The sequence below is a fragment of the Malaclemys terrapin genome, chromosome 8 (assembly GCF_027887155.1).
Source record: "Malaclemys terrapin pileata isolate rMalTer1 chromosome 8, rMalTer1.hap1, whole genome shotgun sequence".
NCBI lineage: Eukaryota > Metazoa > Chordata > Testudines > Emydidae > Malaclemys > Malaclemys terrapin.
The window spans coordinates 4,243,571-4,258,633 of record NC_071512.1 but is presented as its reverse complement, the minus strand read 5'-3'; the positions used below and the strand labels follow the sequence as shown (position 1 = coordinate 4,258,633).

Here is a 15,063-nt window from a genome sequence, read left to right as displayed (position 1 = left end):
TCGGAGCACCTGTGTAACGCAGGCTGGCTCCGAGAAGCAGTGAGCTTCCAGGGCATTCTGTGGCGCAGCGCGGCTCCCAGCCACTTCTAATCTGCCGTCGCCTGGGGCTGCTAATGGGATGTCCATGCTCCTCCAGCCCCCTTTCTTCCTGCTCTTCCCCCTGTTGGAATAAAGCCATTGAGCCAGTGTTGCAGGGGTACCAGTGCCCGTCGTTCCATCCCTGCAGAACCCTGGGCTTGTCTCCGGAATGGGGGGTGCCGTGTGCACAGTACCTTTCCCCTCACTCAGCAGAGGATGGGTCCTGGGGATTGGGGAGGGGGGGTCTGCTGGCTGTCTCATGGATGTGCAGGGTTGCTATTTGCAGAGCTGGTTCTTCCTGGTGTGTGTGAGCTCTTGCCTGCTTGTGAGGCCGCTATGGCGCTCGCAGGGTGGTAAAACGGAATTAAGGTGTTACCTTCATTTTCGTCCCTGGCTGGCTGCAGTGCATTGTTCTGCCTGTGGTACCAGGAGCGTGCGGCGGAGGGCTGGGGAGAAGTATTGGCAGGGAGAGGGGTGCATAGCGTTGAAGTGCATCTGTAGTCAAGCGCACACGTGCCGCATATGAGCCATCCCACAGCACGTGTTTAGCAACCTGTTAAAACAGCATCAGTTGGGAGCAGGCTATGGGGAAAAAATAATCCCCCTAAGGGAAACCAGCTTCAGAATTTCAGGAGTTACACGCTATCCTTTATATAAAAAAAAAAGGGGGGGGGGTGGTTAGAGACACTATCAGTGTATGGTATAACATGGTTGTGAGCATGTGTGAAGTCCCGTATGTGACACGCCCTGCTTTTAAAGCCACCGTCTCTGAACCAGCTGCATCAAACCTTGTAAAACAATTTCACAACTGAAATTCCAGCCAGATGTTACAATGGCGGCGTTGTGCTCCCCTTGGCCCAGGCTTTACTCAGAGATGTTTTCAAACTGTTTAAAAAACATTCTTCGAGTACTGGGTCACTAGCCTTCCTCTGGGCAGGACAGCTAGTGCCCGGGAGGGAGCACAGATACAGTTCTGTGGACTTAGCGGACGTAAATCATTTAGGGGTGAAATATTGGGCCCAGCACCCCTTAAAGGTGAGGTGCAGAACTGAAGTGGAGCTGGAGTTAAGCCCCGGTATATTTTCAGGGTGGCTGCAGTAAACCTGCCTCGGGGTCAGTGGCACAGAGAAGCTGGAGCTGACAAAACCTCACCCCAGTGCTGTTCTCTGACCATCTAGCAGGCATAAAAATGCAGGGCATTCCAGGGCATCTTCTGGATGTTTGAGGGGGACAGGGTTTTCTCTCTGCGGGGTGGGAGGGGGATGCCAAGTGTAGGTGAGAGGAAAAGCATTTAATTTCCCCCTACAGTCTCGTCCACCTCCCACGCTCCTGTGCAGCGCTTTGTCGTCATTACGCTAGTGCCCAGAGGTGCCAGGCTCGCATAGTGCTGCGTGACAGTCCCTGCCCCAACGAGTTTGCTGTCAAAATAGCCAAAGGGTGGAAGAAAGGAAGTTGTTTTGGAGGCCCCACTTGCTACGCCAAAATAAACAATCCGGGACCCCCATTGTGCTAGGCGCTGTACGTGCACGCGCACACACGCACACGTTGTATTATCACCGTTTTACAGCTGGTGATTGATGTCAGGTGGGGAACTGAGGCACAGAGAAATGGCGACTTGCCCAAGGTGGGACAGGCAGGCTGTGGCAGACCCAGGATCTGAGCCCCAGGCAAGTGCCCTGTCCACAAGCCCATCCTTCCTCACCTGTGCAGCGGGTCATGGATGCTGCTCTGTCCTTCTGTGGCCTTTTACTGAATGGAGACCATTCTACTGGCCCCCTGAAATTAATGGTGGCAGCTGTGACACATGGCAGTGCTCACCCGGCCTGCCTTGAGAGGGGCCACGGCTGAACCTCTCCCTTTCCAGGCCAGCCCCGACAGAGTCCCGTGATTGTACAACTGAGGCTTCTGTGTGCAGCGGACGCATCTGCGCTCTCGCATGCTGGTCTTTGCATGGATGCTCCTGTGCAGGGCATGCGCCGGGGGCCCATGCATGCAGTGTGGAAGGGGGTATTACCAGCATCCATGGAGCCACTCGAACAGGAATACCCCACCGAGCCGTGCTGCAATCCTGCCCAGTAGGGCAGCTGTTTGGATCGGGATTGCACTGTTTCAAACTGTCATGGCCAGTTCAGGGCAGCTGATTCCGTCTGCCCACCTGCTAGGGGAGGGGACGGGAGGAGAGCCGGTAGAGACAGCCTCAGCTGCTCCCTTCCCGTGGAGCTGTGTGTCTCCAGTTGCTGCCTGGCAGAGGGCGCTCGCACAGCTGCTGCCTTTTGCCGAGATCAGAGCAGTTGCGAGGAGCCGGGCGCACATACGACACGCCGGGCAGCAAGGGCCACGTGTCCCTCATTAAAATCGCTCCACCACCCTCTCGGGAAAAGCCAAGCTCATCAAGCCATTTTGGTGCCCAGCTGCTCGAGGGCTCGCTTGTGCTACTGCTTATGCAGCAGATTTCAGTTTGCGTGGTGCTTTATAGAACAAGCAGAACTTCACTGCCCCTCCTCCCAAGAGCTGTGTCGGAGTTGAGCAAGCTGGCAGTCATGCTGAGTGTGGGAGGGGCTGTGTGTGGAGGACAAGTCTCCGGGCTGGTCTCCATCCCAGAAACAGTCCTGCTGCAGAAGCTAGTTGCAGCAGAAGTCCCCCGGCCTGCAACACGGCCAGTGGTGTGCTGTCCTGCAGCGTAGATCAGATCAAACCACCATGTGGTCATGTCCGCTAACCATGCGAACAAGCCTACGCTGTGATGGGGTTTGCAGACGGATCACAGAACCTGGCTGAATCCTGTTTGTAAAATAAACCCTATGCAGGGATGTGCTAGAGTCTTAACAGATCGCCTAGCGTCAGTGTTCAGGTGGGCTTTTGTGTGGATGCTTCAAACTCTGCAGATTGGAAGCGAAGGCCAGGTCTACACCACAGACTTCTGCTGGCATAGCTGTGTGGTCAGGGGTGCGATCCGTGACCAGCAGAGACAAGACAGGCAAACCTCTCTAGCTTGGATACAGCGATACTGACAAACGGTGCACCCGTACCGGTATCATTTGTTTCATTTGGGAGGTGAGGCAGGTTTATTGCACCGGTACAAAGGCAGTGTCACTCCGTCCACACAAGGAGCGCTTTGGTGGTACTAAAAAGCCCTCCTAATTCAGTCGCCATTGTTCCTTCGCTCCCTGGTCGTCGTCCCTGTCAGCCCTGCCATGCTGGGTGTAATTCTGCCTTGTCAGCCCTGGCATTTACTCCCTCAGTAATAGCCATTGCAGGTCTGTCCGTATTTACTAGCCGTGGTGGGGGTTGGGCATTTGTCCCTCCATGTTAACGTGAAGGGCCCTGACTGACCCCCGTGCAGTAATGTCGCTCTCTGTGTGCTCACACTTCCTAGATGTCTGTGTTAAATGCCTAACTGTCCCGTTCTGCTTGTGAATTCAGGGGAGACACCCGGCTGCAGGCGGCCAAGGGCTAGTGTCCTCTCGCTTGGGCTGAGCGGGCTGGGGTGGGACTGGCCAGCCTCTTAGTGAGCAAAGCTGCACCCGTGAGACTGACCCCGACTCGTGCATTGCAGGGGGAGATCCCTTGGTATAAATGGGGTGTGTAGCGTAGAGGTGGAGAACAGGAAACGCTGGCTGTCAGTCGGAGTGTAACTCTCCCTGCCTGGGGGGCTGGGTGATGAGTGGATTGGGGAAGGGTGGTGCCGGGAATTGGATCAGGGTTTGCAGCCTCCGTGATCACGGTTGTGGCAGGTGACCTTTCAAGTTTTTGTGGCCCAGCATCGGTAGAGGTTTGGGACTGTTTCTGCCGTGCGCCCAGAGGTGAAATGGGGACTCTCCGTTGGAGTGATTTGGGTTGTTGATTTTGGGTCGGAGCGGAGAAGGTTGGACTCCAGAGCGAATAGTTAAGAGAGACACTGCACTCTGCCAATCCAGCAGAGAGCAGGTGAGCTCCTTTCAGAATCACAAGGTCCAGCCTGTGCCATTCATTATACTTCCTCCTGGGATCTCCGCCTCCTCCCCCCACGAGAGGGGTTGGATGCTTCCGGATTTGGCCACGTAGGGGATATCTGTGCTGCGTGCGAAGCCCAGGACACTGGGCGTGTTTCCAAGGCCGTGATTGAGTGTCTGTCTGCACTGCATTGGTAACCTGGGTTTACAGTGGCTGGATCTGGTCTCACAGCTGCGCTAACGTGTCCATGCTGCACTATGTAGACTCCGACTCGGGTCTGCAGCTGGCCCTGCTTCCACATTGCAAAAGGCCAGGGCTTCGACCTGAATTGCAACAGCTCTGACCCACCCCTAAGACCCAGTGCTTGCTGACCTGAGTCGGGTTGATTGGTGTGTGTGTGTGTGCATGGAATTGGGGCTTGGGCCCGGTGTGGACAAACCTTTTCCCTCCTCCTTTCTAAGGGCTGGGTGGGTAACTCACCTTGGTGCACTGTGGAGAAGAGAAGGGTCATTGGGAAGATCTAAGAGGGACTCTGGCCCAGGTAGGGAGAGGACTCAGCCAGTGCCAGCACGTGGCCTTCTCTCTCCGCTGTCCATTGAGGTTAACGCTCTAGCAACGCTTGGTGTTGCGTATTAACGCCTCTGTTTTACTTTCACAGAACATACAACTCCAGCCAAAGTGGTGAGGGCTGCAAACCCCAGGCAGCGGAAAGGAAGCAAGGTACGTCTGCCTCTGCCTCTTCCCGTTTCTGGTGGTGTATTACCTGGCGCTCGTTGTTTGTCTTCTGCATTGCAGCAGCACTTAGAGGCCCAGCCGCGATTGGACCCAGTGTGCTGGGCGCTGTACGTACGCGTAGGGAGACAGAGTCCCTGCCCCCAAGAGCGCTTAGCCTCACAGACAAGACAGGCAAAGCATTGGAGGGGAAGTGACTTGCCCCAGGCCAGTGACAGAGCTGGGATTAGACCCCAGGTCTCCTGGACTCCCAGGTCACTGCTCTGTCCACTAGACCACGCTGCCTCCCATGCCACTTAGGGCAGTATTTTTGTTACGTCACCGGGGAGCAAGCTGTCTGAATAGTGCATGCATTTCCACTCCCTAGCAGCCAGGGGTGGCTCTTCACCCACACACCCTGCAGCTCTGCACAGCTGCTGGTTTTGGGTGGCCGCCGGAAACCTGCGCGTGCCTCCAGCAGCGTGTGGTGCTTCCATGGCAGTGCCCAGCTCTGGGCCATGGCAGTGCCGCAGAGGGCACCTTTCTCCCAGCTGCTGCGTTTACAAGAGCATGCCACTCTGGGTTGTCAGTCCGGCCAGGCTCTTGCCTAGGACCTGTCATCAGAGCATCTCCTAGGGCTCTTCTCAGCACCCTCAGAGGCAGGGGTTGTGCCTAGATGCCACGGTGACGGGCACAACTTAAATTGGTGCCCTCTGCCCACCTGTATGTTGGGTGCAATGCCTGCCCGCCTCCCGGGGGGTGGGTGTGAGCCCATGTGCCCGCGCGGATGGATCGATGTCGGTGAAGCGGATGGACGATGCACAGCGCCATGTGGGTGCCTAGAACGACCATCATTCCCCACCCGCTTGGACCTGCTCCGTGCTGTCCCTCGGAGGCCGTTGTTTCTTCTTCGAGTGCTTGCTCATGTCCAGTCCATATTAGGTGTGTGCTCACCGCATGCACCAGTGCCGGAAGTTTTTCCCTTAGCAGTATCCGTAGGGGACAGGCTCTGGTGCCCCCTGGAGTGGCACCTGCATGGCACAATATAAGGGGTGCTGCTGACTCCCCCCACCCTCAGTTCCTTCCCGCTGCCAGTGATGGTGCGGGAACTTCAGCTAGCTTTCGCCTAGTTCAGTGTGTCTCTTTGTAAAATAGTTGTGTTTAGTTCAGTATTTACCCTTAGTATTCGTTCTAGATAGCTGGTCCCGGATGGGACTCAGCCTAGGGATGGGGGATGCCCTGGGGATCCTCAGGCTTTAAACCATGCGATCGTTGTAAGTGCCCCATGCCCACAGCGACTCACATGTTAGCCATTTAAGGTGTCTAGAAGGACACATAAGCGACAAGCGTCGCATCTGTAAGTCGTTCAGACCCAGAATGAAAAAGGAGAGAGCCGTCCGTCTCAGGACACCCCGATGGAGTCGGCACTGACCCCAGCACCAGAGCAGAGGTCCGACTCGACCCGGAGCGCCCCGAGCTGGCACCGATCCCCCTCCCCGGCCCTGGCAAGCCCTACAAGCAAAATAGCGTAACGTCTTGTGGCGTTAACATTCCTCCCCTGCTTGGTTGGGAAGCGACAGCCACGCCCTGCCTCTTTCCCCCTGCAAACACCTCTCGTTCTCAAAGAATCCGGTTTGAAAACTAGATCGAGTGGAGACACCAATAAACGGTCTAACTCCCTGCAAACCAAACTGCTTCGCTGGCAAGCTCCAGCCCCACAGGGGAAGGCTCATGAATGGTGTGTTGTGAGTGGCCTTAGTGGCTGCTCTGGGTGGATTGAATTGAAACCAGATGCCTGTTCTTGCCTCAATTGAGCACAGAGCTCTGCTGCTCTGTGCTGCTGCTGGCTCGTGTAATTGGCAGCACTTGATTGCAATTGTGCTGTTTAATGTGCGTGAGCCCTGCAGTCATCTGCCGCCAGGTGGCACGAGCGTTTAGAATGAACTTCAAAGTGAATTCGGTATCCCAGCTGGATTACTCCTCTTTAAGGGAAACGGGGCTGGGCTGAAACCCCGCCGAGCCTTGCAGTTGTGGTCTGACCCCACCAGGCGGCACCAGGATGATGTTAGAGTTCAGCTCCAGACATCTGATTGCGGAAATAGAGGGGATTTAGAGACTGACAACAAAATTGCCTAGGGGGCTGGAGAGAGCAGGTTGGCCTAGGGAAGAGATGATCCTTCCACGCAGTAGTGAGGAGTATAAAGAGGGTGTCAGCAGCTGCTGTTTCTGATTTTATCACACCGCTCATCTGGGTGAGCTGTTGGCCACGGGGCTTGAACCTGACCCTTGTGGCTCTGAACATGTGACCGTCTTCTCTCTGAGCTAAAAGCAGGGTCATCCAGCTCTCTGGCCAGCTAGCAATAGGAAGGTACAGCGAAGCGCCCAGAGTGGGTCTGCAGTGCACTCATCCATCATTCAAGAATAGGGGGCTGTTCAACGAACTCCGAGGCAGCACATTTAAAACCACCAGACAATAATATTTTATGCCATCTATAACTAGCTGGTGAAACTTGTTGCCCATGAGGTCACTGAGATCAAGTGCTTAACAGGATTTTAAAGAGGGTGACACTTTATGTGGATAATAATTATTCACGCTTCTTAGACAGGATTTTAAGGGTTATACACCCTGAGGCTTCAGGGCATAAACCAACCTTGGATCCCCCTGGGGTAGGCAGCAACGTCCCCTTTGGGCATGTTATTCCATGGCTGTCCACGAGGATGTTTCTTGTCTCTTTCTCTGAAGCATCTGGTACTGGACGCTGCCGGATGGTGTCAGGGCTGTTGGTCCGATCCTCTAGCCCAGGCCCTGTGCTCTGGAAGGGGGAGGAGGGATATTGGCCTATTGAATGCGAGGAAGCAGCCCGTCAGAACCAGCGCTTGAGATTACTGTACTAACGAGATCTCTGTGTTTTTTGAATAAAGGTCGGTGACTTTGGTGATGCCACGAACTGGCCGACCCCTGGAGAAATAGCCCACAAGAGCATCCAGGTAAGAAGCAAGACCCTGCGAACAAAACCCTCTACTGTACGGCAACATCCGAGCTTTTCCTGGCGAATGAGTGATGTCCCCTCTTCTCTCTGAAGGCAGAGAGCTCTAGAAAAGTTGACTGCTCCAGACCAAGATGTCCTGTGGGCTTTTCCTCAGGAAGCAAGGTCTCCTGAGGGCTTCTCTGTCCCTAAAACAGCTGAAATTGACACTGTCAGCTGAAATCTTCCTTTATCACATTTCAATGCCTATTTTACCAATAACACCACAGATTATTATAGCAGGGTTCGGAAAAGTTACCTGAGACCTGCTAGTTGATGGACTAGTCCTGCTAGCCACAGTGGAAAGAGCTAGGCTGCTACTCCCTGGAATGCAAGGAAGAAACAGCTGTGTATTGTTTGTGTATGTTTCTTAACTGTATTTCTCTGGGCAGATTCTAATGCCTTTACAATGTAAGTTTGTGTGAGTTGCTTTCTTTGTTCCCTTCGCTTTTCTTTTTCTCATAACAGGCCAGCGCATCTTTTCCCTGTGCTGTTTTCAGTGTCTGTTTTCCTCTTTGCTTTCTCGCTCTCTGGCTTTTCTTCAGACTAGTCTCACCTTTAGTGGGTCCCCTCTGTCTCCCTTATACACCCTCTGGTTCCTGACACATTCAGCAGCCTCCCAGTAACCAGAGAACTCAACGTACTAAAAGGCCCAGCTGCCCTCAGGCAGCACTCGAGCCCAGCCAGCTTTCTTTAGCTTCCTACCAAGGCGATGCCTCTGGACCCTGCTCGGGGCGTGGTTTATCATGTGTAATCTCCTGCTAGTGGGTTCCTGAGCTTGAAGCCCCCTTGTGTTACTAGAAAGGAGCAGCGGTTGGGTCTGCTAAATGTAGCCACCTTTCTTATAAAGACTTACCCAGTGAAGAGCACCAGCGCATGTCTCAGCGGCTCGCTGCTTTCCCAGCAGCAACATGAAATTGGCCCCATTGTTGTCAGTTTCCTTGTAACCCACAGGGTTCTGAATTGTTGCCATGAAATTGACCCAAGCACTTATTAATTTCAGGCTGCTGCTGTTGAACAAAGCTCTGAGCAGCAGCGGAGGTGCTGAGGCTGCCTGCAGCCTCGGCAAGATGGCATTGCATCAGCTTTATGCTAGAGTGATGTTTACAGGCGATCCCTGCAACCATAAGAGCTAGAATCTCCTCTATCTATTGTTAAAATCGTAGATCCTGCAGGTCTTGTTTCGCTTCCGTTCCTAGGCGGTTTTGCGTTCCAGTTCGGGAGGCGACGATGTTTGGGTTGGAAGAGCAGGGGAATGGATATTTTAAACATCGGTTTGTCAGAATTGCGAACAACACACAACCCTGGGTGTGTTGCTTAGGTTGGGTAAAAGATTGCTTTTACACGGTTCAGATTTGAGACGGGACTTGGATTGTCCCTTTAATAATAAAAAAAAAAAAGCTCAAGGAGCAGTTTGAGCCGTCAGTGAGGAACATTCTGTGCCAAGCTTCCACTTGCTTGTGTGAGTTGGAAGCACTTTCATCTACCCACTGAGAAGACACGTGGCTGTTCAGAGTACCCCAAATCAGCACAATTACAGTGACCTGTGTGCCTGGGGGGATGAATGCCGCTTTCTAAACACGACCTCCCTGTGGCTCAGAACGTACCAGGCTCCTGCAGCCTTCTCAAGCCGAGGGAGAAATGAAGCCAGATGCCCTCAGCTTGTGCGGCTGTTCTGAAGTTGGTATCCCAACATGCTGCTTCCTGAAGTGGAGGTGAGATGGCATCTCTCCTCTAGCCCAGCTCCCAGTTCCTCTTTCAGCCTGGAGTTCCTCCCCTTCCCTGACCCTCCAATTCTGCACTGTTGTCCTCTAGAATTAACCCTTGAGGTGAAACTGTTTTTTCTTCCTATGTTCCCCTGCCCACTAATCTCCGAACCAGATAGAGTTTGGGACCTTTGCAGGCCAGAAGGAAGTGGTCCGGTTGTGAAGCCGGTGACCCCATGCTGGTTAAAACTGCACTTTCATGACCGCCTTAGCCAGCCCCGTCTGCGGTGTGTCAGCACAGATGACCCTCCTGCTGGGAGAAGGGCCTGTGTGCCAGGAAGGCTCGCACCCTCCAGGCTGCTCCCTTGTCACTTCCATACATGAGCAGCCCCCAGCTGGCTGTAATCCACGTATGTTCTCCGCGTGTTAGCACATGTTGGACAGTAGGTTACATGGGAGAGCCCCTCTGTGCACTGCTCATCTTGGAGGCAAGAGGCCCCAGGGGAATCTCAGCCACGAGCGTTCATCAGTGTTGTTTTCTATGGGGGGGTGAGGGGTGTCGGAGCTGGAGTTCAGGGTACGGCCCTATGGGCACTGCCTCTCTCCTGCTGTAGCGCTGGTCGCTCCAGCTGAGCGACTCTTCAGGGTGCAGGGCATCGGCTCAGGAGGCAGCCAGGAATAGCTTGCTGTGGTCCCGGGTACAGAGGATTTCCTTTTAGGGATTCCCTGCACGTTGGGCTCCCTCGCTCAGCGGTGCTATTCTGGGCCAGGGAGCCTGGATCCTGTTCTGAACCCCGGGCACAGCGAGTCAGGCAGGGAAGTGCAGTAAGCCGGCTCTTTGGTGACGGGGGTCGAGTTACCCAGGTGAAAGCAGAACAGCCCGTGGCTTGGTGCCTGCTAACACTGGCACTCATGAGGGGCATGGCCCCGCGCTGCTGCAGCCAAGATGCTGGAGCTGTCAAAGTCCTTCTATTTTTGGGCACCTTCCTTTCAGCATTCGTTTCCTGGCCATGCAATAGCTGCTGTCTGTCAGTGCCCCGTTGCTACCCAGCCTCTCCCCCCTGTGGTGAGAATCTTCATCAGATCCAGCATCTCAATGCAACAGGCAGCTCTGAGCATCCCTTATGTCCCCTCCCTGTATTTAGGAATCCTGTCCCCACTGTTGTTCCCCCTCGTGGGGGTGGGGGGGCAACTCTTGTCGGTACCAGGCCCGAGTGTGCACTGGGAGTGATGATAGCGCAGGCAAAGCTCGCGCCGGCTTGTCTTCAAGCCCTTGCTAGCTAAACTGCTCTTTACCAGGACCTGATGTCTCCCCAAGGTGAGATGCTGGGATCCCGTCCCCAGACTAGTGACTGTCCTTCCCGCTTCCCCTCTGCGGGGCCAGATGGGCGTGGCCCTGGCAGGTGTATCTGACCAGCTCTGCGGAGTCTGTCCTGAGCCAGCTCCCACCACCCTTTGCCTCACCTGCCTCGCTCTTGTCTCCAGCAGCCGCCCAAACCCCAGCCCCTCCGGAAGCTGCCCATCAAGAAAGACATGAAAGAACAGGAGAAAGGGGACGGGAGCGATGGCAAAGAGAACCTGAAAACCAAATCGGACGAGTCCGGGGAGGAGAAGAACGGGGACGACGACAACCAGAAGTTGGCCCAGAAGAAGAAAGGTGAGGATGGGGGCAGGGTGGGCGAGATTCCAGGGGGCTGCTGGAAGATTGGGGATTTGGTTCTGGCCTAGCCAGCTTCCATGGCATCGTGACCTTTTGATGTTCTGCTGCCCTGGCTATCGGAGTTCTCTGGCCACATCCAGATGGGCGATTGTAACCTGCGGCCCTCGGGGCTGCATCTGAAATCCATTCACAAGCTGGTGCAGAAGCAAGGCATGGTGCCTGCTAAGCAGAGAGTCCTGCTGTTTCGCCATCCACCCTGGCTGCCTTTTGGATTGTGGATAGAATTACTGGTGACTGGCTTTTGGCCTATGAAGCCCTGAATGGCGTGGCACCTACCAACCTGAGACTCCCCAACCCTCCCTTTCCTTCTCTCTCCCTTCCCCCCAGTGCAGCCACAGCTATTGAGTGGACCTGCATCAGTTGTTTGCAGGGTGTTTCCCATGAGTGTCCCTCTGCTCTGGGATTCGCTCCCCTACTCTGTTTGATCCAAACTGGTCCAGCTCTGTTCAGCTCCAGGGGAAGTTCCTCTTTTCTACAGCCTCTGGGGAGAGGGCATTAGCTAACCTCTGCTGGTAGGGATCAGCTGGCGAGGGGGTCTACTGCTGGACGATGTTAGAGGCACGTGGAACCTGGGCTATGTAGCTGCTTGTAAACAAGAAATAATGGATAGGCGTGGAAGGGAGTGAGGCTTTGTCCCTGGATCTGAGGGGGCAGCGGGTGCCGGGCCTGGAATCTGTGCATCGGCCACCTCTGCCCTCCAGGAGTCTTGGTGTCACTCCTGTTCCCTCTCAGAGTAGCTGGGGTAGCAAAGAGTCAGGGGACATCTACACTTACACTGCTACAGCGGCCCAGCTGCAGCACTCGGTGTAGACACGCCCAGTGCAGACAGGCGGGGTTCTCCCATTGACGTAGTTAATGCACCTCCCCGAGAGAATTCGTCCGTCAACCTAGCACTGTCTGCATGGGGATGTTTCACAGCCCTGCGAGATGTAACTATGCCCAATGCAGTTCCCAGTGTAGACCAGCCCTCAACCGGCTGCTGCTGCAGGGACAGTTCCCATGAGACTGCAGAGAGAGGGGCAAACGCGTCTGAAAGACCTCTGAAAGAAGCAGCCTGCAAAAATCAGCAGAACTAGAAAATCAGGAGCGTGACAGTGCCGCTCCATATCTTATGGGTACAGGGACCTTTCTGTAGACCTTGATGAGTTCTGGGAAGACCATAGCCTGCCTCTCGGATGGATGGATGGGCCCCATTCATCATCTTTCCTGGGGCAGTGGCTGCCTGTGTACTGGGAGATGTCCAGTGCAACTGACCCTAAGAGGTGGCTTTCCAGGCGGAAGCCTGTTTCGAACCCAGGGCACAACAGGCAGTCCAGCAGTGAGCGAGGTGCACACAGTGGCAAGAACAGTCTTGGTCTCCTCTTTGTGCTTTGAAGTTCACCAGGTCAGGTCCGAGGTCCATGTGTGACTTTGGGGCCATGTGCAAGTGCCAAATACATGGGGCAGAAAGCTTTGAAGTCCAGTGGTTCTACCAGCAGCACCATGGCCCTGAGCTCCCCAGAGCAGCAGAGACTGGGGGTAAGGGAGCAGCACCCGGCCCTCCTGTGCTGTGGTTCGCAGTCTGAGTCTGTTTTCAGGGCACTAGTCCAGCAGGAGCCGCACAGAGGGATCTGTGTGAGAGGCCCAAGCGCCTTCTGACCTGGAATTGGATGCATCGTAGATTCTCTCCCTGCTTGAACATGCAGGGAGCCGGGGGGGGGGGGGGGGGGTGGATGGAAGCAAATATTTGTTCTTCCTTTTAAAGCTGTGTCACGCCCTCATTCAGGCAACAAGCACAAGTGGGTCCCTCTGCAAATAGACATGAAGGCGGAGGCGCCCAGGGACAAAACGGCCTCTCGGAACAACCGGCAGAACGAGCAGCACCGGCACCTCTCCAACAACCGCAGTGATTTGAAAGGTGGGTGGGCTGGGGTGGGGTCAGACGGTAGCTCCCCTGTCTCAGCACCTGGTGGCGCTGCTGCTGCAGCATTCCCAGCCTGCCGGTGGCATTTCCACGCCCATCACCGGCGTTGGAGACTTGCAAGGGCAGGGAGCAGCGCCTGGACGCTGCGGTCAGGGGCACACTACGAACGATATCCAAAGGGAAGCTCTGGGGATGGTGTCGGTCGTGGTACGCTAATGCCAGGTGGGCCCTTTCCCAGCCACGCTTCTCCAAGGCAGGAGAGGGTCGGGGAAAGCCCGGGCTCTGCAGCATTTGCCCCCGAGGTAGAGAGCTCATCTGGGCACAGAGCAGAGAAGGGCTTTAGCCTTGTCACGTGTGCAGGGAGCATTGCACAGGGGATGGAATTGCTTTAGATGCTAGACTCTGGTCCCTGCCAAAGGACAAGGGGGAAGCGTCCCTCAGCTGGGGTGCAATCCCCAGGCCTAATTGCACATCAGAACCCGCAGAGGGCGCTTTGACCTCACCTCTCGTGTCCCTCCTGTGCCTGCCCTTCCTCCTCCGCAGGCTGGCACCCGGATAACAAGCATGAGCGGAACTGGCCTGATCACGACGAAACCTCCAGCGTCAAGAGCGAGGGAGGAGCGGTGCGAGGAGCCTTCCGGGGCAGGGGCCGCGGCCGAGGCCGGGGCCGGAGTCGAGGAAGAGGAGGCACTCGCTGTACGTATAGCCCTGTTCTGGGTGTCTGTAACTGGGCGTGATGCAGTCAGCAATGGGCTGCACCCCGTCCTCAGAGTCCCTTTTGTAAGGGGACAGTGACTGACTGCTGCTGCTGGAGTGATGGGGGCTTGGAGCTGGTTTGTTTTTCAGGAAGGTGGGAAAGGATTTGGGGGTGATGGAGTTTGAGTGTACATGGGAACAGTCAGGCCTGTCTCATTCCTCACAGCCCTGTCTCTTCAGGTCACCTGGGGTGCGAGCATTCACCACAGGCCAAAGCCCACCGAGCTAGAAAATACCCTAACTCACCACGTGGAACGGTAGCCGTGGAGCTGATCAACAGCCCTAGTTTGGTACAGGTCAGCCGCAGAAATGGGTTCTGCACAGACAGAGAAAAGTGTCGTCCGTGCTCTGGATACCTCGGTGTTTCACCAGACAGGCTTCGGTCCTGGCAATTCAGGACTGTCGGTTAGCGCAGCACCGGGGCGGGATCACAAGTAACTCTCCCCCTCGGACGTGGCCTTGGATGTGGAGGGCACGTTGGCCAGGACACCCGGGCTGCCTGGTGGTTTGAGAAGTGTCGTGGGATCCATAAGTCATGTGTGGATGAGCATCCCGAGTGAGGGTTAAGGACTGGCCTTTCTGAAGTGTTTATATGGTCCCCATTGCGGTGGTCCTCTGTAAATGGGGAGCTGAGGCCCAGGGAGACTGTGACCTACCCAAAGTCACACCGGAAGCCTGGCAGATAGGGACTTGAACCCGGTACCGGCGAAACCCGGGTCAGCACTGGCTCACCTGTCTCCTCTCAGTAGGCGGCTAGCTCCTCCATCAGCGCATGGCTGGATCTGCTTTGAGTATGAGCCTAAGGACTAGTTGGGTTAAATTTTCCTCCCATCGTCCTCAGGCCCTGAGATAGAATGTATCCGCGGTAGCGCCGAGCCCTCCCAGTGCAGCGCTGTGAACTTGCGTTTCTGGCTGCCAGAGCCCTGCCCCACTCAGAGAAATGCAAGTTCCTCACCAGCCCCTGGCTGGGTGCCGGTCTGTGCCGTGAGCAGGACAGAATAGCTGCTCCCAGTGAAGGGTCTCGGGGGGGGAGGGGCAACTGCTCCGGGGGAGCCGGCCATGCCCATTCCAGCAAGGGGCTCCAAAGCCCCGGCTGGGCCAGGCAGTGCGGAAGACAGGAGCGTGAAAGGAAAACGTGGCGCGGTGCCACTAATTACAGAGCTACCGTGAGTTGCAGTGTGCTGTTGAGAGCTCCAGCCCAGAGCTGCAGCGTCTCTTCTCAGTCCTCTT

At 55.5% G+C, this 15,063-nt stretch overlaps 1 protein-coding gene across 2 annotated transcripts in view; it reads left to right on the top strand.

Moving 5' to 3' along the window:
- LARP1 (La ribonucleoprotein 1, translational regulator) overlaps positions 1 to 15,063 on the top strand; it is a 70,110-nt gene that overhangs the window by 40,302 nt on the left and 14,745 nt on the right. The window contains exons 2-6 of one of the 2 annotated variants that reach the window (XM_054038408.1): positions 4,670 to 4,731; positions 7,645 to 7,710; positions 10,943 to 11,111; positions 12,940 to 13,071; positions 13,621 to 13,773. In XM_054038408.1, coding sequence (XP_053894383.1) covers positions 4,670 to 4,731; positions 7,645 to 7,710; positions 10,943 to 11,111; positions 12,940 to 13,071; positions 13,621 to 13,773 — 582 coding nt within the window. Of the gene's footprint in view, positions 1 to 4,669; positions 4,732 to 7,644; positions 7,711 to 10,939; positions 11,112 to 12,939; positions 13,072 to 13,620; positions 13,774 to 15,063 lie in introns of both variants that reach the window. The other variant, XM_054038407.1, reaches the window with a different exon arrangement.